We start from the raw sequence: 25,306 nt of genomic DNA, 5'->3' as shown, positions 1-25,306 counted from the left end.
GCTCAGTCTTTCTGCTGGCTTTAACTGCTGTTGGGGAGGTGTGTTAGGGCCTCGAGTTGTGCATTTGCAGAGAAAATATCACACTGTCCAGATGCTCAAGTCTGCTCTTTCTGTGCAGAAAACCCCACGCAAGGCTGTAACTGGGTGTGAAATACCAGGAAAAGAGCTCTGTGTATTTTTTTCCGAGGCTTGGTAGAAGTTAGCACCGAAGCACAGCCATTTATTTCAGTTGGGCTCAGGCTATCCATTAGCTATCAAAGTCCTAAGTCTAATTAACCCCCAAAATGGACTGACAAAGATCATCCCTCTTTTCTGCTGCCTAACTGGTTGTATGTACGCTGGGCATGCAGTACCTAAGTCAGATGCTGCTTTGTTCTAATTAGGGCAGCAAATTTTGTTTTCTGTTTGGTACTTGCTGTTACATATTGCATGTAATGTATGGCACTGTTAAGGGAAAAAAATTGGAGTCAAAGTGCCTGGAAAGTTAGGTCTGCTCTGTAGCACTGTGAGATTGTTGACATCTGCCGAGGTTGGAGAGCTCAGTAAGCAGGAAATGGGGTGTCACTCTGAGTGGTAGTTTACCATTATCCTGGCATCCTAATGAAGTGTCTGCAGTGCACAGAGCTTCTGGATGGCATCTTAACGCACGGCTAAGCAAAAGCACTTCTCTCCTTGTCACTGTCATCCATCTGCCTGCACCCTACTGTAGCCAATGGGATGGAACCATGCTACAATGTGCTATAAGCCATTTAGAGTTGCACATTGCATAATCAGTCCCATCAAATATGTAAAAAATTACTATTATTGGTTATTTTCCCATATTGGATATGATATTATATATCAAACTCCGGCACCTGGAGTTTGATACATTAAAGTTTAACTTTGGTAAGTGCTGTTTTTTCTCATTAATTCCACATACATTTTTGTTAAATGGGGACTGAGTTGCAAACTCATTGTCTTGGGTCTTGCTAATGGATTGCAAAAGTTGTATGAATATTCATTGCAAACTCCACTTTATATCACATAGGATGAATTTATCAATTGCCCATACAGAGACGTTTCACGCAATTCTCATTTTCTTTTGCAACATCTATTTCTGAGGCATGAATAAAAAGTAAAATCAATTCAGATCACAAATTGGTTATTTTCCTTATAGCAAACATTAGTTAGTTTGAATGCTTCTTATAGATTTTTTTTTTAACAAACAAGCAAATATTTTACAATGTATTTGCATGAGACAATTGCTGTAGTGCATTGCAAGTGATTAAAATTGGGACTTCTATGTTGCATACAGGAACATTAAAATATCCCAATGTTCAAAGTGATAGAAATAATTTATCTATATGTTTATACACGAAATTGTCTGTATTTTAGCAGCGTGACTTCCAGAATGTGAGGACTTACTGAATAAAAGCCGAGTTTCGAGCAGTTGACATCTCTGGAAAAAAAAAATCAAGCCAACAGAGCACTCTCTAAGCAAGTTTTCATTCCCTGATAACACCAAAGCTATCAAGGACTGGGGTTAAGCATTGTGTGACAGGGCAAGCTTCTAAAATGGGCAAGAGCAAGATGAATTGGCTAAGTCGGGTGTTTATTTATACAAACAAGAGGGCAGAACATAATTTAGTTGCATCAGGAATTTTTCACAGACATTAAAACTATAGCAAACAGAACAGCGGGGATGCTTGCACAGCAGCACAGTGGGGAAGCTCACAGAGCGTCTGCCCACACTACGGCTGGCTCTAGCCAGCACCATAAGTCTCACAATTTCATTAGCACTCAAAAATCCACCTTCTGATTCAAAAAAAAAAAAAAAAAAAAGAGAGAAACAATAAAAAAAAAAAAACCCTGATAAAAACAACTACAACAACAAAAAAACCCACACCACCATGAAATAAACAAACCAAAAAAGCCCTAGACAGGACCCGTCTTTCTCTCAGCAGCTGAATCAGTCACGAATTGTTGGAAAAACTCTTGGCAGACAGATTTTGCTGTAGCAACAGTGTGTGACGTTTTAACCACAGCAGAAATCTTATCCAAAAATAAAAAAAAAAAAACTATACCAAAACAAAACAAGGTGACAAGAGCCATGTAAGAAAATCAGAGAAAATCCTGCCTAAAAAAACCCAACAACAGCAAAACATAGATTAGGTAGCAGATCAATAATTGGATATTTTATGCAGAATCATAAATCACTGGGGTGGGTTGGTTTTTTTTTTCAGCAGTTCAGCTGTGAGGCTCGGAAGCATAAAAAGAAACCATGGCTTGTGATAAAATTAGGCATTAATGTGAGCCATAAATGCCATTTAACATTAAACATGCACAAGGCACCTCAATGCCTGGCAAAGGGAGCCTGGTGCTATAGTTAAACTACACAAAGTAAGTCAGACATGAATAATGCAGCAGGTCTGAGAAGGGTCATGGGTCAGCCTCCAGTACCTTACAAAATAATGAATGCATGTCAGGTTAGAGACATACATCCCTTCCTAGAAAACGTGAGTTATTGGAGATAAACCTTGGACTTCCTGTTCTGCAACAAAGTGGCTTGTTGTAAACATCTATGTCCATTTAAAATTAATGATTAAAAGAAAGATTCAGTGGGATTTGCTTAAGTATTCTTTATGGAGACCAGTGCTAAAGGTTACTTTCTTCATTCATTTTTATCCAGCCACTGTTAATGTTACAGACACGTCATGTTTTCTTCTGTGCTTAAATGTTTATCCAAAGCTCATTTAGAAAAGAGCTTATATAATATTAAGTGAGTTTTTTTCACTGCATTCTTCATTTAAATGTAAACAAGAGAGCTTCTTCACAGTTGTGCTCCATTAAAGGGAGTCAGCCTTTAATGACAGTAACTCAATTTCTAAATATTTTTTCTATGAAAATATTACATGGAAGCCCAGCTTCACTATGGAGTGTCCTGATCTGCTGAAATTGTCACCTACATCTTCCGTATTTTGCCCAAACAATTCAAAATGGATTAACTGCCCTCTCATTCTTTATTTGATACATGTGACTATGATGACTCTTTTCCTTCAGAAATCGTCAGAAGAAAAAGAGAGTCTAACTTTCCAAAATGAGAATTTTTTTCCCCAGCTTTTCAACAATTTTTCACAGTAGAAAGTGTATAATGAAAAATAATATTATTGTATTTTACCAGAATTGCTTTGCTTCGTTTTCTAGACTTAGCTGGAGAATTAAACAGCTATTCAGGGTATTTTTCCTTCCTTTGCACCCTGTACTCCCAGGCTTCATCATACAGTACTAGGAAAGGGATATCGTCTCCACAGCTATTTATACAAACATATACTTAAAGATTTCCTCTCTCCATTTGAGCATGGTAAAGGAAAAAAACCTCAAAAAAAAATTTTTTTTTTTAAATTTCCCTGACAAAGACTCAAAAGGGGGAAAATTTCTCAGAAAGTGGAACTCAAGGCTTTACAGAAAGCAAGCAAATCCATAGGTATTGCAAATGAAACATAAGATCTTGCATCTGATCTGTTAAATATTCCATCAACAAGGTCAAGAGTAAAGACAAGCCCAGCCACAAAAACTGAAGCAAGAGTAAGCTTTAATAAAAAAAATGAACAGTTTATCCTCTTCAGCTTCTCAAGTGGAAAAACAAATTCCCTTATACTAGAGAAAAATCAAGCGTGTATAGAGCATTTAAAAAAACCACCAATATCACCCAGTTTAATGAAAGAGTACCTAAGATTTTCATGGAACTATAACAGGGAGTGAGACTAAGTGTTATGGCAAAAAGCCTGGGCTCAGCAGCTTTGTGTGGGGAATGGTGAAATGTGACTGTGATTTATAATGAGAAAAAGGTATCTACAACATACAATTTTCTACCTAGCTGCAAATAATAATTCATAGTGATGTCCCTTCCAGATAAAATACCTTTGCAATGTAGGACTCATGTGGTAAAATGATCATGATAAATGTCAGACCAGTGCAGGTAACGGCTTTACAAACCATTAAGATTAGCTGCCTCTTTTTTTTTGATGATAACAGTAACCATGCTGTGACTCTATGTGGTAATAATATCTCAGTACTGATAAATGCCAGAGCCAGGCAGAGGTGTTTATCATTCTGAGTTCAGAAATGCTGACTAAAGTTACCACATGTTGCCTGTTTTTAGTTCTTTTACAATAGAGTAACAATTAATAAGCAGACCAATTCACAAGATAATTTGATGTAAAATTTCTAGGGGTTTGGTGTTTTAGTGCCTACCTAAAGCTCTCTTCTTCCCTGCATCAGCAGTGATGACCTGGGAATAGCAAACCCTAAAAATAAGCGTCCTACCCTTGCCATTCTCTCAGTAAGGAATTTCTTTGTAAATTAACACAGCTCTTCTTAGTTTGTTTGTCTTCAAATACACCTTCTGAGGAAGCACAGTAGCTGTTTCTGTAGGGAAGGTGGTTTCCAAGCTGGTAGCTGTGTTAATCAACACAGAGCAGAGACATTTCCTTCAGGAGAGCACAACAAAGTTTTACTGTACAACACTTCCTTGCAAATATTCTGCAACGAGCAAACAGTGTTTCCTTCCATTGAGTCTTCCCCCTACCTCGGTGTTTCAGTTCAACCCAAGTCCACAGAATTCTCAGGAGAAAAGAGAATTAAAATTAAACTGGTGGAGGAGCTTTATTTGATAAGTTGCAGTACAGCCAGGGAAGCCCCAATCTAAATATAACTTATCTGCTGAGATCAAGGAGTGCACACACACCAAGCAGCACAAAAGAAAAGCCCAAATTTTTGTACCCCCTCCCTACAACAAATTTCCTTCAGTGAATTTCATATTATTTCCATTTGTAACTTCAGTTGTGTTTCCACTGGACATAGAGTCCACAGGAAAAACATAAATAGTTCTCATAGCTTGTGGCAGAAAACATCAGGGGGTGACTGTGCTGTGAGACCGGGGGAGTTTGTGCTGCTCAGAAGTTAAGGCTCTGTACAGGTCAAACCAGGATAAAAATAGTATAATACACAGAAAGTGTATTTTTTGCTTGTGGGTAACTTCATTATCACTATTGCCATTTCTTATAATGTGGAAGTGTGGGGATTTTTACTGGGAAATAGTATCTAGGCTCTGACTACTTAGAGCAATTGTCTTTCATATCTGTATAAATGTTCAAATTATTATGTATATATATATCTATATATCTATGTATGTATGTATGTATGTATGTATGAAGCATTAATCTCAACAGGAATTAATAATAGGTGCTGAGGAAGAAATATCACCCTAACAATTTTAATTTATAAATTCGGTTTGACTGCAGGAAATTTTTTTTCTTTGTGGAATTTTTGAATCAAGGCAATAATCACCATGCCTGCTTGTGTAGCACCTACTACAACTGGGATGCAATCCTGATTGAGATCTCTGGGTGCCAGGGTAATATGAATATTAAAAAGGAACATATACGAAGAATGATAGGTGATAATTAAATCATAGATGATAAGATCAGAAAAGTATTCTCAGGTTATCTAGGGCATGTAACATGCAAGATGTTTTCCCTACGTCAGACCTACTGGCACCTTATCTAATCTGTTCCTAAATGAAAGCACAGTTGTACATGACTTTGCTTTAGTTGCAACATCTTATACAAATCGATGAAAATATCAGTCAAACCTTTCCCATGAAACTAGGAATCATGCTAAAACTGGAAGGTATAGCTTAACAAAAAGGGGAGCAATGTTCTTACCGTCTCAAAAGAGAGTTTAAAATCTTCGGTACTGTATTATTTATTATTAATTGTAAGTTTGAAATGCAATTTTTTTCCTGAAGAAATTACAGTTGTGAGATGTTACGGGTTTTAAAAAAAAAAAGCTACATTGGAACAGTTTCTCAAAATAATTGACCATTAGAAAGCATGACTAAAAATAACAGCCAATAATTTTATATTTTAAGGCGTGGTAGGGGGTGTTAAGGACAGAGATTCAAAAATACAGCAGAACAAATTATGATGAGAAAAAAAGGACAAGGAATACCTGGGAAGTGCATCCACCAAAGAAACTGCAGCACTGGACAAATGAAATTCCAAAGTGAAATTCCACTTAGGATGTGGGTCCCTTGCTATCTGGACATACTTCCATTTAGAAGAATGTCTAATAAACTAAGAAAATAAATTAAAAATGAGAGAATATAATTCTGTGAGCCAGAAAATATTTCCTTAAGATTAAGAGAGAATAAGCCTTGCCAATTACTTTTGCTATCTATTAAGGTGTCAGAAGGCATGATACATTCTAGTTTCAACCATATATTAATGATGTTTTTTCTTACTAAGATACAAGGTACAGAACTGGGCAAAGTAAATCCTATTATGGCACTCAAGTGGTCTTTTTTTTTTTCCCCCCCCTCTTGTTTTTCTCCACCCTTTAGAAATCCAGGACAACGTCAATCGGATCACATCCGTAAGGAGTCTAGTAAAAAAACTCCCTAGACCAAACTATGAGACAATGAAAATCCTCTTTGGACATCTAAAGAAGTAAGTAGAACTGTGGTACTAACAGACCAATAATTTTAAAAGGAAGTGGTGTGTGGTGTGTAAGTCCTATTGGAAATTACATCCAAAATATCAAAGCCAATTACTTGCTTTGGCAAAACCAGGCATGATTCATGGTATCCATGTATATGATCAAGAAATCAGTATCTCTAAGCAAAAGCATGAGTTTTTTTCTCTACTAGGAAGCAGAACAATTGCTTCTTTCAATGCAGTCAGCCAGATGTGGATTACTATGCTACAGGTATATTGAATTGAGCAAGAGCAACATTTTTCAGTATTGCCTTTGTACAGTTTGGCTTAACTTTTTCAACAATAGACCTCCTGGTCACCATAATATGACCATCAAGATTCCTGGCATTCAAATTCATTCAGTGTGGCAGGCAATGATAGAAATAATCTCACACACACAAAAAAAAAAACCCAAAAAAAACCCCAACAAAACCCAAAAAACAAAAAAAAAAAAAACCAAAAAAAACCCCCAACAATAAAAAACCAACACCAAAACAAAACACCCAACATTATGAGCTCTTGTATCTCACAAGAAAGCTTGTGACACCACAGAACTTCTACGAAATGCTGAGATTTTTGAAAGTGCATCTTTTCTCTTCCAACATTGATGAGATGTCACAGAGGCAGAAAATTGATACTGTGAGGCTCCTTTTTATCATTCCTCTGTGGTTTCTGCACTCATTGAGCTCTGTTTGCAGGAGCCATCAGCCCACAAAGTCAACAAAGGTTCTCATGTTCATCTTGAGTTTTCTTCTTGGGATTCTTACCATTAGCAGTAAAAATGTACATAGGTCACATGCTCACTCAGAACCCACCCTGCAGCTGTTGGACTTGCAGAAATGGCTGGGCAGAAGTGGCAGACCTGAAGATAGAGGCACACAAAGGACAAGATCTTGTTCCTCCTGTCATGGCTGTCCTGCTGTTGGGACCACCTGGTACCATTTTGTGCAGTCACTTCTCAGCCAAACTACCCTTAAAACTGAAAGGACTCAGTAGGATGTGGGGCCCATGGAAGCCCTGGGCACAGTGGAGTATTTCATCCCAGGAATGATATAATAACCTCAGTGAGTGAGTAATAAAGACTCCAAATAAAAGCCTACTCTGAGCTCACAATGAATGATGTCTTTATCCTGACCATTTGTGCCACATTCTCCTGGCATATACATACAGGAGATGTAGATCCTTTATCTTGCTTTGCAGCTTCCAGCTGAAACTGCAAAATGAAGTCCACACGGTCGTGGGAATGTCGCCATTTCATTAAGCATGGAAGGATTTTAAACAGTCCATAAAATGAGTCTAACCTTGTAGAAAAACAGGTTTCCATGTATTCATCTGATGTACCATGTGGGTGCATTCTTTCCTTCAGAGGATTGTCTAGAGAAGGATTTGTGCCTGTCAGTGGTGGAATATGGGAAATTATTTCCAGGGAAGATCCTGAGTGCAAGAAGTGCACTCAGCACAAGCTGTCAGCACAGACATACAAAATTTACTATACCATTTGTGGCGTTGATGCTACCTGAAGAAAGTTTTGTTACCCTCTCATAGGGGAGAGATATCAGGTACGCACAATAAGTCTTTGATCTCATGGTTAAATCACTTGATTGAGACGCAGGAGACAAGGGTTCAGTTCTTGGCTTTGACCAAGTGTTCTGGGTGACCTTGGGTAAATCACTTAATCTCTCTGTGCCTTGGTTCCTTGTTTACAAAATGATGGTAATACTTCCTGAATTGGCATTTTAGAGCATAATCTGTACGGGACAGCAATTGTTTCCTGCTGTGCATGTGTAGAAAAACTGGCAGGACCAAGACTGGTGTCTTTTGGGAAAAAAGAAAATAAAATTTAAAAAAAAAAACCCAAAACAACAAAACAACTCCTGCACTAAAATACAGAAAAGAAAATACCAACATTTTGTAACGCATAGGTAGATAATACTGGGCTTGAAAGTAACCCTACATTTATACTACCATCTAAATAAACCCATGCCTTTAACTATCTGTCACCACAGAAAGGATGGCAAAGCTCTCACTGATGTGATAGGAGGGCTGGAAGGAAGGGAAATGTGCTGAGTCCTTCTGAGCAAGGTCAACCCCCTCTGCCACACAAGCACATCCTCAGGGAAGGACAGGGCTATTCTACACACCTTGTTCCCTTGGTAAGGAAGCAGCAGTAGGATAGATACTGAAAAAGCCAAAACACAGGTAAAAACTGGGATGTACTCTTGAACTTGTCAACATGAAAGACAGTGGCCAGTCAGAATGGCCTCGTGGCTCCATAAAAGGGAATAAAAGTATGTACATACACTGAACATAACAATGTGATGTTTCTGGTATACAAATAGAGGTGACATGTGGTTTTTTAAAGTAACCTAGGAAACCAGAATGGTTTGCAGATATTACAAACCACAAAAATCTACCATTTTCCAGAGGGATACTCTTCAGAGTAGGGGTACCAGTGTGCACAGTATGCCAGCCTCACTGCAGACCTTATGGTACCCTCTTTAGCCACAGGGTTTGCTCAGTGTAAATTGCAAAAAGTCCCAAAGTTTCTGATTAGTTTTAAAAAATAAGTCAGTTGCTTTGGTCTGAGGCATGTTGCTGCAGTTTCTGTGTTTGCTGGTGGACATGGCTGTTCTTGCCCAAAGCTGACTTGAGCTTCAAGGGGTTCCTGAGTGGGATGAAGCTGATGGGCCATGGTGAGGTTGTTTCTGTGACGTTGCCCTCTTTCTCCTACCCCTTCCTTTCCTCTCTATCAAACAAATAGGAGAACAGGGCTACCTGGACTTCTGTAGAGCACACAGAGCTTATGTCTTCCTGGCAGGCAGGAACTCAGTGCAAAGATCCAACCTTCATCCAGAAGTCCATTTTTATCCTAAAACACTGATGTCAATGAGGCTGCACTATGGTTTCATTCTGTGGTGTTCCAGCCTGCAGGAGTAGATCCAGATCAAACTCAACTAAATGAAATACACGTCAGATGGGTCCTTCTTTACAAACCCAGACAAAATGATGATGAGTCTGGAAAAAAGGCCTGGCAGCAGGGATTAACACCAGTGCCACACAGCTGAGTTGCAAGAAGTCCCATTGCAGCATATGTGGCCCATGGGAGGTGGACTAAAAGTAAAGCTTGGGGTTACAGTGATGGGGGAAGAAAGCCCAACAATGTCCTCTATTCATCTTTTAATGAAATTTGTTCTGCTAGTCCTAAGCAGGAGACACAAAATGAGGCTGAGCAGACAAATCACATTGCTCTTGTCAGTCTAACACCTTAAGAATTTTTATTAGTACTCACACTGTAAATAATTCAGCACAATTACTATTAGACTTTTCATACGTCTTCCTGAAGATGAGAAAATCAAACAAATATACTCTACATATGAAAGAAAGCAGCAAAACCCAACCCGAGTAAGGATTTTTCTAAAAAAAAAAGAGCTACAGAAAACAACCTGTTCTGCTGGAACATGTTTAGAGAATATTTGTTTGCTATCTCTAGTCCATACACTGCTGTTCCATACATATGTGAAAACAGTGCCCTAGGTGTCCAAGACTCCACTCTTTCCTGTTGCTTATTTACAATTTAATTTTACTCCTAAACAGGGTAAGCTAATCACAGGTACCAGGTAAAGGAGACAGACCTTTCTGCTCCTATTTTTCAGGTATATACAGGGCAGGAAATGATGTATAAACCTTGTACTGGCTCTCTGAACAAATGCAAACTGAGCAACCAATCCCTATATGATAAAACATTGTGCCAAATAATTTACTCAAAAACCTGTAATTCAAGAGAGGAAGAAGGAGCATTTCACTCTTTCAGGATCCCACCGTATTTCATGATCAGTACCTGCCCTTATTGTAGAGCAGCAAGACATACCCTTGGGGAAACTGAGGCACAAGTAGTTTAAACATCTTAAAGATTCAGCCTAAGCCAATGATACAACCTGAAAACCAGGAGGGTTTTTGTTGTTTGGGTTGGGTTTGTTGGTTTTTTTTTTAATCTTTTTTTTTTTTTTTTTGCACAGAAGCTTCTGTAGTGACTGCAAAACACTCTTTCCTCCCTAATGCAAACTGCAGTTGGGGAGAGAAGCAGCACCCGGCTGCGTGCTCTGAGCTGGCGAGGGTGGCTGCAGCTCTGCTCCAGAAGCTCTGTGCCTGCATTATACAGCACTGTGCCTGAGCTAATAAGCTGTGCTTATTAATGTTAAATTAATGAATCTCAGCCTGCTCTGCTTATTAGGTTTTGCTCCGTGCCACCGCAAGGCAGCTCTGCAACTCCCAGCCCCGCGCTGTCTCACATCTGACCAGGCTGGAGCACAGGGCAGCCAAGCTCCAGTCTGTCTTTACCCATCCGTGTAGACACCCCTGCGAAGGGATATGTGACAGACAAAACCCCTTTCCTTGCTTATTATCCCCCACCGAAGGCAGGATAATACATGTTATTTACAAAAGTCTAACATGGATGTTGAAATAATTAGAGGGGGAGAGGGGGGCCAGCCTGATGCTCCCATCTCTCTCCCTTACATGGGAAGCACTGAACCCAGATGCCCAACTGTGGAAGAGATTCTTCCAGCAGCAGCATCTGCCTCCTTGGCAGGCACTTCAGGCAAGTTGTCTGGGGAGCTCTGCAGTTGCCTCTTGGTTTATCACGTGGATCTGTTACTGTGGCCTATCTGGCTGCCTGGTCCAGGCAGAAGCCAATTCTTTTTGATTCACCTTTGAATCCAAGATACTCTGGTTTTTTGCTTGCACATAGCACCTGGAGACATTTTCAGATGCCATCCAGCCTTCCTGCTCTTTCAGAAAGAGAATGATGGTTACTTTTCTGACTGCCTTCCTCCCCTGCCCAAATTTTTCATTCTCACTAGTAATTGCATGCATCAGTTTCACTGGAAAGAAGCTATTCATCCATAGCAGAACTTTTTATCTAAAACAAACCCACTGATATTAATATAGTATCTAACACAAGTCACAAGTATTATAAGACTGATGCTTCAGTTGTTTTGAAAAATAGCCTTCCCCCCATGTCCATAGCCCTGGAGCAAAGAAAAACATCCAACCTTGACCAACCAAAACCACATCCCCATCCTGGCATGGTGTGACGTTTACATTGTGAAGAGCACAGGTTCAGCAAACTACATACAACTAAACAGACTTATTTCTACCTATTAAAAAGACTTTTTTTTCTTAAAAAGAGGAAAAAGCCATGCACAGACAGAAGCCCACAGTAGCCCCCACAGCAGGATTTGATGACAATGTGATGACAAGTCCAGCAGCAGTACCCCAGAATCCTGAGGGGAAATCAGAAAATAAAGTTTAAGTATGGCATCTAGTAACACTAAGTAGGGGATGTCTGCAAACTTTTTTTTTTTTTTTTTTTTTAAAGTTGTGGAGGAAAGATGTAGCAAACATATGTGATTTTCACTTACTAAACTATGTGTCATATCAGCAGTTTCAGGCAGGCTTACATTTTAAATCTAGGCTCAGGAGAACCCTTTTTTCTCACAGTAGAAGAACAGATCCTATTAAGAATTGTACAAGGTTTTTATGAATAAAAAAAAAAAGAAGAAAAAAAAGAAAAAAGTTACTGAAAGGAAAAAACAACCCTCAGAATGGAAGTAAAATACAATGCTTTTCTATTTGGGAAACTTCAGAGAAACTGTGGGAGACCTATAACCCAAAGTGTGGGACGGGCACTTCGATTTTGCTTCAGGAAAAAATGCCCAGATTCAGGAATGCACAGAAGCCCTTAATTGAAGGCATGGCTAAGGCTGTTTGCTGAAATTTTTTCCTGAATTTTTTACAATCAGGCAACTCCTGAGCAGCTCTTGCTCTTCAGCCACAAGGACAGCAATGGGGAGAAAAGTTTAGCCTTACACCTACAAGCTTGGGGAGCAGCTATGGGAAATGTGAGGAGGAGAAATATCTTCTTGTACCAGGAGGGTGAGTAGGTGACTGGTCAGAGACTTAGGAATCCCTGCCTACCACTTTAAGATTTAAATGAAGTGAATTAATCACTTTGTAGCTTGAAGGGCAAATGTATATTGAGGTGTGTGCTCTTGCACATGTTCTTTTCTCTGCTTTAGCTATAGAAGAGTTTTAGAAGGGAGCTGGAGCAATGCCAGCAGTTGTCCTGCTTACCATAGCTTTCTGGGGCTTGTTTTGGGGGGGGAGGAAAGGAGTTAAACCTGTTTCTCTGAAGTCCACATTGAAACAAAACTCTCCCCTCTTCAGTCAGTGGACACAGGAAAATGTGCACCAGGTGCAACTGTGTGCAGGAGTAATGGTAGATTTTAATTAAAGGGGGGGGGGGGGAAGGAAAAAAATGTAGTCTTCTAGGAGCATTTTATGCATTTTTATGTTATTCAATTTGGGGAGGGGGCAGTAGGCCTTCCTTTTGCAGAATAAGAGTTTGCAAAGTTCATCCCTTCCCTAAAGAATACCTTCCAGCTCAGTGTTTTTAAAGAGAAGAATAACAACTAATTAAACCCACATTTTTACCTGTGTTTCCATATACTTCCTATTTCCATGACCTTATCTAAAAGTATAAACTCTGATTTTCATAACAATCAGACCAATAATTACGCCTGGTACTTTTCAATGCTACCAAGCTTCAAAATGTACTGAACTGGTGTATCAGCAAATAACAGAACAATAAAAATAATTAACATAGTTTTAATTTAAATATTTATGATACGGTTGACTCTGTGGCTGTAGGGCCCCATTGTGCTTAGGTACAGTACACAAATATGGATAGATAGAGCCCCTGTTTCAAAGAGCTCCCATTGTTCACCCCACATTACTCAATATCAAACGATCTCAAAAAAGCTTTTCAAACATTAATTAAATCTCTTAACTTCCTTTTTCAGGTCAGTAAGTTTTATTATCCTGGTTGTGTAGATGGAGAAAGTGAGGAATGAGGAGGGTAAGGCTCTTGCCCACGATGACATGGAGAACACATTCTCACTTCCACTCTCCCCTTTGTTTCCTGAGCCCCAAGCTTCCCTACTCCTTTGAAGGCTCATCCATAGGCTGTGGGCATGCATGTGCATATGGCCAGCACATCTCAGGGAAGGCCAGTTACTGCTAAGTACTCTTTGGTTAATCAAGACCATGTGAGAGTCCTGCTTCTGGTTTGCACTCGCATAAGCTCGAGTAAAATATCACTGGTGGAGTTAATTTATGTGATTTTGTAACCTCTTAATATTGCTTGGGGTTAGCGTTCTTTTCAGCTCAAATGTTTTTCTGTTGGTGAAAATTAAGAATGCTCAATTCGTTACAAAAGGGCTTTTTTTTTTTTTTCCCCTCTCCCCCCACCCCCCTTTCCTTCTTTTTTGTTGGCTATTTTGGGAGACTGGGGCCTAATGCATTAATGTTCAGGACCAGGTCATCAAAGGGTAAATTGCAATCCTTTTCATTTTTCTTGACTAAAGATACAGGATTTTTCACAGAATAAGGCTGTAAAATGAATAATAGCCTTCAAGTTTCTTAAGATATTCATTGGAACTTAAAACCAAACCAAAACAAAAAAGGCTTTAATGCCAGAATGTCAGCGTTCTGTGCAAAATAATTAATATAACACAATAGGATCTATTCTACTATCGATTGAAAGGGAATTTATGCAGGTAATTCATTAAGGCTAGGGGGAGTTCAGCATGTAAATCCCCCAGCACTTTGATGGGAAAACAGACCTTGATGATTTTTATTTTTCTTTACAAGCTATGAAATACATGTTTTTTTCTGACAAATACATGAGAAGAAAAAGCAAATACCTGAGCAACCAGAGCACTGGTTACTCCTGCTCCTGGACACTTCTGAACTGATAGTAGCTCAAAACATTTTTCACACATTGCAAGAGATGCAACAATCATTTCAATCACCATGTTAAGAGAATCAATACATTTTTTTTTTCATCCAGAGAATGGTATTTTATATGCCAACATTTGCAGGTTATCACCTTCATGCATCTCTTTTTGTGGTCAAGTGCATGATTAGTACCTCTGACAGGGTACTGGCCATTTTCTTATGAAAATCTACAAATTGTGAAAAAAAAACAAAAAAACAACCGGGAAAAAAATGAAGAGCAAATCTGTGGACTGGAATGCACCCTACTTGTAATAGGAACAAAAAGCTGGCAATGAAATATAAACCTAAATCACAGCAGAATGACCTACTTTAAGGCATTTGCCAAAGAGACAGTGTTTTAGACAGCTCCTCTGAAGTAGCGTCTTTATGTCTATGCCATCTGCAGATTTATTATTGTGCTTCAGAAGGGGAAAAAAAAAAAAAAAAAGGGGGGAAAAAAACCAGGAAAAAAATGGGGGAAAGAAAAACCTACACTATGCCTGCACAAAACTCAGCTTCATCTATAAGAAAGATTCCAGTACTCTGGGCACCACACCCACACCTACTGATGTGGTCCAAGTTTTTTCTTTAGAAGCACCTAATTAAGAAACCCTGACTCATTTACATGGATACGTTTGATCTAAATTACACTCCAAACCACACCAAATTAGGAGCATCTGTGAATGCAAAGTGTTTGTTCCCAGTGCCTGGTAGAATAGGGCCAGTTCTGGACGGCACATGTTCAAGTGACGAAAAATATTTCAGATGTAACATACTTCTGAGACCCACTTTTCCACTAATAATTCATAATGAGTTAAACCAGTATCTCTGCTTGAACAATCATTTCAGGCTGTGAAAAAAATGTCATTTTACTTTTAAAAGGAAGGAGGGGAGAGAAAGGAGGGTGGACAACCGCTTAGTTTGGTTGTTGTCTGTTATGAAGGACCTTAACCAAAGGACCTTAACTCAACTATTACCTGCAACTTAAATCTGTGCAGTGCGTATATTACCAGATATACATTACTCCTGAAGCCCAGACTAAAGGATAGTATCAATAAATAATTAGTTGTTCACAGACAAGGCCTTCTGCCTTGATATATGGTCTTCCATCATGAACCAGCTTCTCTAAAGAGTTCAAGCAAAGAGGAGGGTCTCAGCCCAATGAGGCTCTACCCCCACATGGATAACATGAAAAACTCAAGGTCATCAGATCTGAGGGCAGTGCTTTTCCCCCTTCAGGCTGTATTGCTGGAATAATCTGACTATGCTTCTTTCCATTCTTGAAGGCCACTCCACAAATAAAAAAATAGTCCTGCTTCAAGCTGGGAACTTTCATTATACTTTCCCAACTCCCAGAAAGTGTGAATGGAAGACGCTGCAGAACCACTGGTTGCTGCTTTGAAATCTAAATCGGCAAACTAAAAAATAATAAAAATATAAATTAATAGCCTTTATCTCTCTCTCAATTAAGCCACAGGAGCAGCCCGAGCAGTGAGGAGCTGGAATCCAAATCCCACTCTGGGTTTGCATTTCCAGTCCTCTAGCACAGTTTGGCACAACCTTCAGATTTGGCCCATATTGCTTGGCAGCCACCTTTTATTCTTCCCATCTTTTATACTTTGTGAATAGTCTAAGTTACATAATGCCAGTGACAATTTGTTTATGGCAAGCATTAGAGGCACTGTTTTATGATTACATTCAAACTTTAAGCCACAGTTTGACATCTCAGGATCATCTTGCGTTCTCAGATATTATATACAATGAAGGTTTGTGTTCCAGTAAAGAAGGGGGAGGGAGAAAGAATTTATAAATAACATGACTCCTTTTGTCTGAAGAGATTTTAATACATTTGTCTGATCTACTGTTTTTGCAGTAGCTGGAATACAATTTGAATATATTAATATTTTCAGAAACTGTGCTCAGGGAGCCCAGTTAATAACTTATGCATGGATGTATAGATACACTTCAGACAGAGGTAATGTTTTTAGCCCTTATGTTGGTAATACTTAAAAACACACAATGAAAGAGCCTGTTCTTTCCTCCTCTTTGTTGTGGGCATGCATTGTGATGGTATGGAGCCAGTGTTCTTTCTGTTGTCTACATAGCCTGGATTCAATAAGCAGTTATATATGCATATTATGACAATGTGGTCAAGGAAACCAGATTTTTTTACTATACCTTCATGTGCCTGTACAGTATAAAATCTGGTATTTATTTTTCTTGTCCTCGTTCAATATGTTAACAAAATCATAATTTGATACAGGTTATGTTCACTTTATAATTAAAATTATAGAGCTAGATGAAAACGCAGCAAGATGTTGCTGAATGGAAAATATTTATCTTTTCGTACATTATGCATGATGGTGCAATGTAAAATCATAAATCTGTGGAGTGGCAAACTCCAGCCAAGCATATGACAACTTGCCTCCTCCCTTGGTCACCAAGATTCAACTGGTTACCTCCCTTACTCTGAGGGTTTCTACACCCATCTGAGCCTTCTGTTGGATGGCATTGCCACATCCTCTTCAGAGCTTTGCTGTGGTCTTCTGAAAGAAGACCCCTTGCCATGGAGATGAGCCAAGAAAAGGGAATTCAGAAAAGTTCCCTATATTTTTTAATAGATCCCACCAATCTGTCTCCTGTAGGTCCCCTAGTACCTTCGTGGACAAAGAGCAAAAATTCTCAGTGTCAGCACTCAACTTGGCCTCACCAAGGCACCTCAGGATAGCACTTCATCTGCCCTGAAACTGCTCCCACTTCCCTCATCACTGTCATCCCCACTGCCAAGTCCAAGCCTTCACTCAACACTATCAGCAATCTTGGAGACCCCATTAGAGTACAGCATTTGGGACCACCCTGCACTGTAGGGAAGCTTTCCAGTAGGTAGAATTTACTGTGTACATCATTTCATCCATGCTCAACCTTTCAGTCCAGAAAGGGTTTTCAGTAGAGCTGTGGCAATAGTAGGAGCAGGCCACTTAGGACCCCCTCCTAGGATAACCATCTTGTTTACACATCTGGGTAACTGTCTCACAAAAATGTCATCAAAAGAATGAGCTTTCTATTCCTTCAGAGCATCTGCCCTGTGGAAGCCATTGCAGTTCCTATGGGCTCAGTGTCAGCCTTGAGATTTCCAGTGCAGGAGAAATTTCAGCCTTTGATGAATATAATCATGAATGAATATAATGTTCTGAATCCCACCTGACCACTATGGTGAGGAAGTGCTTAACCTTTCTATGTTACCCACTAACAGGTTTACAGGCTACTCTTCTGATTAAATGACATTTATACAGCTTTACATCCTGAAACTACAATATTTGCTTCCTAAGGAGGCAGTTTCCCAGTTTGTAAATTCATTTATAACCAGACATCTGCAGAAGATCCATGCAAAACCCACAAGACGATGCCCTGAATTTAGTTTTCTCTGGGGGCCAGACAGCACAGTATCAGTGGTTCTCTGGAGCTCAAGGCTCTGAAAAACCCCATATACAAGGTATCCCAGATTCATGTCCAAGAGCAGCATACCTACCCATAACAGCAAAAAGCAAGGCCACACAGGGACAGACCCATTTGTCAGGTGGGTGCTATCAGAACTGCTCCTCTGCAGCTCTATCAGGTGCATTTTATGAGGGATTTTACTCAGTTAAGCTATGGCTGAGAGATTTTATGTCCTAGAAGCTGCTTACTGAATCATCTGTCCCAAGACTGATGAGTAAGCCTTGCTATCAACAGCAAGATTGTGCCTGATGTTCCTAAATCCTTTGAACATGATTTTGGTTGGGGGATCTAAGAGATTCTAAGAGACACATGTACCAGACCACAAGTCTGTGGGGTTTGATCAGGAGCAGACAAAAGCAGATATTAGCAAGTCTGGTCACTTGAAATGAACAATGTTTTGCATAAAAAGTTCAAAGATTAAAGAAACACAACTACTGAGAGAGGCAGGGCTGCCTGTCTGAAGTGGAGACTTCAGTGGAGTGTCCAAGGCAGGTAGGACCACAGTCATCTGAGACCAGTACACATGTGAGCAGGTATTTGACTTAAAAAGGAACTAATGAGAAAATCCTAAACTGGTTTAAAGCTGGGAAAAAATACTGCAGAACTTGCAGTACTACAAAGGGTGCATCTTAGAAAGACACAAGAGGTGGAAAATCCTCCACTCCAGGGAGTTCATGCATTTAGTGCAATGGACTATACATGTGCAGAAAAAATAAACATCAAGCTAAGGTGAGTGGACAAGACAGACAAAGTGTAAGTAGAAAAGACAATGCTGACATAGTAAATTTGCTGCTCAAGGGCAAGTAAAATGTAAATAAGTTTAAAGAAATCAAAGACTCATGGCACATACTCACTAGTGCATTTAAGAGGTACATTCATCCTACTCATGTTCAATATCAGGGCTGAAACAATCGTGATGCTGGGAGGCATGTTAAAGCATCTTTCAAATCTGATACAAATGCAGAGCATATATATTGCAATAGTAGCTTGTGGAGAGCTCAGAAATGAACCTGGAAGAGTAGGAATCCTGGTTGAGGTCACATCCCATATAAAATCAACTCCATTGCGCAGACCACTGCAAAAAGCTTTTCATTTGAAACAGCATAGTGATAATACAGGCTTAAAAAATTGGGATTTTAGATGGGGCATAATTAATAAACCAATATTCATAAGTTTTTCATTATTTAAAAATATTGGAAACAAAACAACTTATGAACTAGTTATGTATATAGGAACTTACAAAAAAGAAAAACTTTGGCAAGAGTTTGTTCTCTGACTTTCATGTGATTCTTTGCCACATTGTCTGATTTTAACATCAAAAATTGGTTGTCTCACAAAACTGGATAATTATTCATGACATTGGACAAAAAACAATGTGCTGTTAGCAAAATTAAGTTTTTCATGAGAAGCAAAGATGTATTTCTGAGCAAGCTGTCTAAAATTCAGCATCCCAGGTTGAAATTCCAGCACTTTTTTTTGGGTTTTCAGTCAGAAAGTAAACCTGTCATTTCCAGGGCTGAGTTATTTGCTGTCAACTGGATTACTGTCACACAAAAGGGCTATAATTGAAGGCTGCTGGAGGTTATAGATTGAACATAGTCAAAAGCAGTAATTCCACTTAGTAAAAGTAGATATCATCCAAAATGGGAAAAGTTAAGCTTATATACGGTGAAATTTCGACTCCATTCTGGCTCCCAGTCACTGGGAGTTTTGTCAGTGACTTTAACAGTAATCAAAATTTCACTCACTGTCGAGAGAGATGATGCAAAGGGTGTGATGAAGTGAAAGTTAAAATAACTGTTAACCTGGGGCTTCTGAGATACATTTTATGAGCACAGACTGCTGTCTAACTCTGTGTTTCCCTGACACAGCAATGCAGACAGCCCTTCTGGGCACCAAAGAGATAAAACTCTGCTAGTGGAGTACATCTAGGTTTTGAGATAAGAATTTCCCTGCTGTAACTGCTGAAGTTCCCATTGTTCATTGTCCTGTGGGCCATGGTGGAGCTGGACTAATTAAGCATAGTGGTTTCATAGAATCACAGAATGGTTTGGGATGGAAGGGCCCTTTAAAGAGTTCAACCCTCCTGCAGTAGGCAGGGCCATCTTCAACTTGATCAGGTTATTCAGAACCATGTGCAACATCACCTTGAATGTTTCCAGGGGTGAAGCATCTATCACATCTCTGGATGACCTGGGCCAGTCGTTCACCACCCTCAGCATAATGAATTTCTTCCTAATATATATATATTCTGAATCTCCTTTCTTTCAGTGTGGTTTTAAGAAGCCATTTGAGAGTTGAGATTGCTTAAAGAATGAATCTTTCTAATTCTCACTGGTACCTCTAAACCAAAGGGTGCTGTTTGTGTACATCTGTAAAGCAGGCCCCATAGGGCCTCCTGCATGCTTTTTGTGTACCCTCTGCTTTGGGTGTGTTGTAGAAAGGTGGCTTCTTTCTTTTTTGAGTTAGAAACCACCTTGGGTTACCAGCAGAGCTGTTGGCTCTGTTTTTTTACTACATACGTTTTGTTTGTCCATCACCAAGCATGTCAAAGCCCCAGTGTCCTCAGCAGAAAACAATGCTGTTAAATAACATTAATCCACCTTTATTAAGAGTCTTTAGCTTTATGAAAGAGTATCAAATATTATTAAGACAAAGACAGGGGGATAATAAGGAGCTGTGTTTTTTCCCTTGCTGACCTAGTTTCTAACCTCACTTTCAAATCTTCCATTGATTTTAATTATGCTTAATCTAAAGCTAAGCTCCCAAATCGAGCAAACTTAAGGACTGCTTTTAAGCAAATTTCCTCGCCTGTCAGAGCTCCTCAAGCTTTCCATGCTACAGTAAGAAGTTTCTCTCCTGCCCAGATGCTCAGTTGAGGCAGATCTCTGCCCACAGCATCACTACTGTACCAGGCATGAGCTCCAGCACTACCTTGCTGAGATGGAGCCTGTGTACAGCATCCTTCACAGAACAATTGCAGTCCTTTTTCTCATCAGCAATTGCCAGAGGCAGTAATAAGGGTGAAGGATATCTATCATGAAAAGTCCAGTGTCAATGTGTTCCCCCAATTTATTTACTGACCTTCACTGCACCAGCCATACTCCTGACCCTCATGAGATGAAGCCTAAGGGGAAATGGCACTGAGCACCAATTCCATATCCTGTTGTTCTGTGGTCTAAATTAAGTGCTAATTAATTACCACTGGCATCTTTGGCATTGCCTGTCAAATTGGATTTAGGATATCCTTTTGCTGTTTAAACAAATAGCCCTACATCTAAAGCTAAAATCCCAAGTGTCAGCATTTTCTTTACTTTTAAATTTTTATTTAAAAATTCAGCAAGTGTGCCCGTGGATTTTGCAGGTAGAATTCAAATAAAAGAAACAGGAATTGATATTGTCAATTTTGATTAATAGTCCTTTGTTAATAAACATCCTGTTATTCAGTTTCCACCTGCAGTTGCTGATGTTGCCTGGAATCAATTAGCTCATATAATTTGATTTATTTTACAAAGACATTTTTGGATGTGCTGTGCTGATGATAAAGGTTCTATATTTACAATTCTTGATTTAAGGGAGATTGTTAGTGACTGCTTTTTATTTTTAATATTACAAGGAAATGTAGTTTCAGGCATTCATGAAAGAAAATATTTAAGCAATGTAAAAAGTTAAAGCTTTATTCACATAAAACTATCTGTTACCTTCTGAGCCACACAGGACATAAAGCAAACCAGGACCCCTGTCTGGTTGGTCTTTACAATAAGCTAGCTGTTGTCCAAATAATAATATTTTTTTAAAAATAATAAAAAAAAGAAATAGAATTTATAAAAAAAAAAAACATAAAAAGGAAAGCAAAAACACAATCACAGCAAAAAGTTACACCACCAGCCAAAAATACAGTTAAAGGCTTTATGTGCTATAGTTCTGCCTGAACATATATTATTCTATATATTCTTACACTGCCTTTATCACAACTATCCAAACACCTCTAAGAAGTGCATTATCATCTTTCTGACATCTGTCCTGGGTAGTTTTGTTCTGTTCCAGGCTGTCCCCAAATCAAGGCTCACACTCACAGTGGTGTGAGGCTTTTGAAGAGGGGTTTGCTGTAGTTTGAGACAGGTGTGCTGCTACAGGGCTGTTAGAAAAGACAAAAATGAGTAAAATGAGTGCCTTGTGCAGCCAGAGGAGTCTGAGGTATTTCTTAAGTAATTTTGTGGCCTTCAGCTGACTCCTATGAGGTGGCTGTCCCCAGACAGGCAAACTTCAGGCTCAAGAGCAACTCACACTGTGATAACACTGACCAAACAGATCTCATCCTCCTCCCTCTGGTCTTATAAACCTTGGTCAGAACCACTCTGCATTCACACACAAAAAACTGAAAACCAAGCCAAAGTGGGAGCACAGCAAAGAGAAGAATTTGGCATGTCACCCAGTTGGGTCAGGCTTCCAAAGTTCCCTTTTACATTTGCAGGAATAGGGAAGGTTTTATGAAATTATTTCAAACTCATTTCTTGGGCACAACGTTTTAGGGGGTAGGACCTGAGTCTCTGCCCACACCAGGCTCTTGCATGGAGAGGAGGTGAACTCCTGCCCTTGCTGTCCGTGCCATGCCAAAACACCAGTGTGCACCTTTTGGTGCCTGTGGAGCTCCTCTAACACCAGAGATGTCCAGAACAAAGAAACAAACCCAATCCTGAGATGAAGGTACCACATTACCCTGCCCTCTCCATATAGCCACAAGCTGAGGGTCAAGGCACAGCTCCTGCTGAGTGCAGAAAATCAAGCAGGACTTGCCCAAAGCACATTTCTGAACACAGCCCCTCTATGCTGCTTCAGATATCTAAGTGGGAGTTTTACATCTTGGCCTCAATCACCTGGAAAACAAAGATTTTTTTGTAGAAGACAGGCAGTATGTGAGGTGTGTGGAAATGCAGGAGCACAGGAGCTCTTCAGAAAGGAAGTCCTACAGGTAGCAAAGTTCACCTAACAGTGAGAAGATCCTGTTTTGAACCTTTCTCTTATTAAACCTGGCTAAGCCAGAATAAATTCCTTTCTCCAGCTTTTTTGGAGTCTTTTCAGCCAACTGGGAACCGATGTTCAGAGTTAGTTTAGTTGTTATTTTCATTTAGGGCCAGACTCCAAGGCAGTCCATCCAGGGAAGGGCTCATACTGTGAGATACATGGGGGATCCCCTGAGGAATCCCATTCTCCACCAGGTCCCTGTCAGCTGTCCAGGCACTATATATAGCCATCCAATGGTCAAATTTAAAGGTTAGTCTGCAGAAGAAGACAGCACCAAGAGCTTGTTCTTTTGTCCCAGAGCAATTGAAGAGAAGGGATTTTTCCCAAAGAGCTGTAATATGAACCCACAGCTGCAGAGCACAGGAAGCCTATGGAGTTTCTGTAGGCCAGGAGCCATGGAGGCTATTTTCAGCAAAAGCAAGCTCTTAAGTATGTCTGAACTGTTTCTGACCCCTCTCTTAACATATCATACACCATGACCTGGTTTCTCTATTACCACTCTTGCAGAGCTATTGTTTCGAATTCAACTTATGGAGCAAAGAGGAACTTAAAGAACCTTCACATTTTACACAGGAAAAACAAAGTAGCAAAAACTGTAGGACTCCATTGTGATCACTTTTTAGAAAAAAAAAAAGGAGATATTGTAGTGGTCTGGAGCTCTTCCCTAAGCATAAACCTCAGGTTGTTGCTACTTAAGCACAAAGCTGCCCTTCCCAACATGACAGATTTCACAAACAAGCTGGGAATTCAACTGATAATGTTTGCATGTGCTTAGCTTTATCAGCTGGTGTATACCTCTGTCATGCAACTGAGCAAATCATCCAGAAAGCCAGTACATAAATAATAATGAGGTTTAGTTTTTGTTCATAAAATATCAAGGATCTCAAGACATTACTAAATTTTAAATTTCCCTACATTGCAAAGCAAAGAATCGAATAGTTCACACAGATAGAGCCTATAGTACTAGGGGCTTACTATAGCACTAATTATTTCTGTAAATCTCTCAAGATGGGGTTAAGAAACACAAAGGTCCTGCCCCTCCCCTCCATGTGGGTGTTATTTTGCTGTCTGTCCTAGGATGTATATCCTGCTGGGTATGGATACCTCTGCATGTTCTCTGCATGTTGACATGTTCTAGAAGGACACCTCTTTTTTGTGTTTTAAGAGGATTCTCAAAGCCATATTTTGTAGCCCAGTTGCCTTTTTAATACCAAAACCTAAGTTTTCCTGAGAAGTCTTCCTAAGAACTACCACAGCTGAACTGAATTAAGTTTACAACAGAAAATGATGTTGTAGTAATATGCTTTATCTCAGGAAAGGATGTAACAGACCTTAAATGGAAAGAAAATAGATTCAGAAGAAACCTGATAGTTTATCTGTGCATCATTCTGTACTTGTGCTTCCTTCCTAATACTGAAAAACCCTTCTGCAAAAGCCCTGCCAAAACGTGCTTATACACACACAGACATTATCACGTCGTAGGATGGTACGTTTTATTATCAGGTTATTTTCCAGTACATTTGGCACAGTTAAGGTAAGTATATTAACTTTACTTCCAAATAAAGAAAACAAAGTTGTACTGAATGTCTCAGTTATTGTCAATGAGTTAAGAACTGACAGGAGGTCCAAGTAATCAACCCTGTCTACTGTGCTGAGCTTTCCCCTGGGACATCTCCTCTGATCATACAATGTCTCTGACTGGCATGGATGTAGAATTGCTTTCAATAAAGATTTTATTTCAGGGTTGGATGATTCCTTCCCAAATGTCTTGTCACTAAAGCAAAATATGTAATACCTGTTATTTTTTAACTCCTCTGAACCAGAGTTTGGGAAGGAGAGGAGCATAAAATCTTGAGCAAGGAACTGTTCACGTTGTAAGAGTGAAATTTTATCAGGTTCAGGTGGATTAGGAGATCTCTAAAAGTCAGAAAATTGTAACATATAAACTGGCCCACAGGAGTGCAGCAAAATGGCCACTGAACACAACTAGAGTTGTGGTGAGTTGAAGGCAGCTGAACCATTCCCAAGGATGAGTTCTTCAGCTAAAAAATTACATTTGCTTATGCTGGTGTATGTACAGGAAACAAGTAATACCTAATTTGAGGATAATTATTGGCAAAGCAAATCAGACCTTGGCCCATTAAGGTATTCATAGGGACTTACATACTAAATCATCCCTGTTGCCCATCAGGATGAGCATCTCTGGCCATGACAGTGGTCACTAGCATAGTTCAGCAAAGGTACCAAACTCACCCACATGGGCTCTCATGGAACAATCCACTTAGAGAGGAGTCACTTCCTAATTCTGTAAGCTTAGTTGTGATGGCAAGAGGGCAGATGTCAAAAGTACATAATTTTTTTTCCTCTGGGGAGTGCTCTGTATTCCCATACACCTTTAATCTCTCTTGGCCTCTATTGAGATCTTGTTTTCT

General features: G+C 39.5%; 1 protein-coding gene across 8 annotated transcripts in view; it reads left to right on the top strand.

The window, feature by feature from the left end:
• The window catches only part of ARHGAP15 (Rho GTPase activating protein 15), a 339,175-nt gene that overhangs the window by 308,633 nt on the left and 5,236 nt on the right, over nt 1-25,306 (top strand). For 6 of the 8 annotated variants that reach the window (XM_071746444.1, XM_071746439.1, XM_071746442.1 and 3 more), the window contains one exon: nt 6,383-6,488. The exons of 1 other annotated variant lie outside the window; for it this stretch is intronic. In XM_071746444.1, coding sequence (XP_071602545.1) covers nt 6,383-6,488 — 106 coding nt within the window. Of the gene's footprint in view, nt 1-6,382; nt 6,489-13,375; nt 13,432-25,306 lie in introns of all 8 variants that reach the window. One more of the 8 variants, XM_071746446.1, reaches the window with a different exon arrangement.

This window comes from Heliangelus exortis, chromosome 6, assembly GCF_036169615.1.
Source record: "Heliangelus exortis chromosome 6, bHelExo1.hap1, whole genome shotgun sequence".
Classification (NCBI taxonomy): domain Eukaryota; kingdom Metazoa; phylum Chordata; class Aves; order Apodiformes; family Trochilidae; genus Heliangelus; species Heliangelus exortis.
Note: the sequence above shows the minus strand (reverse complement) of the source record. Positions and strands in the feature narration are given on the sequence as shown.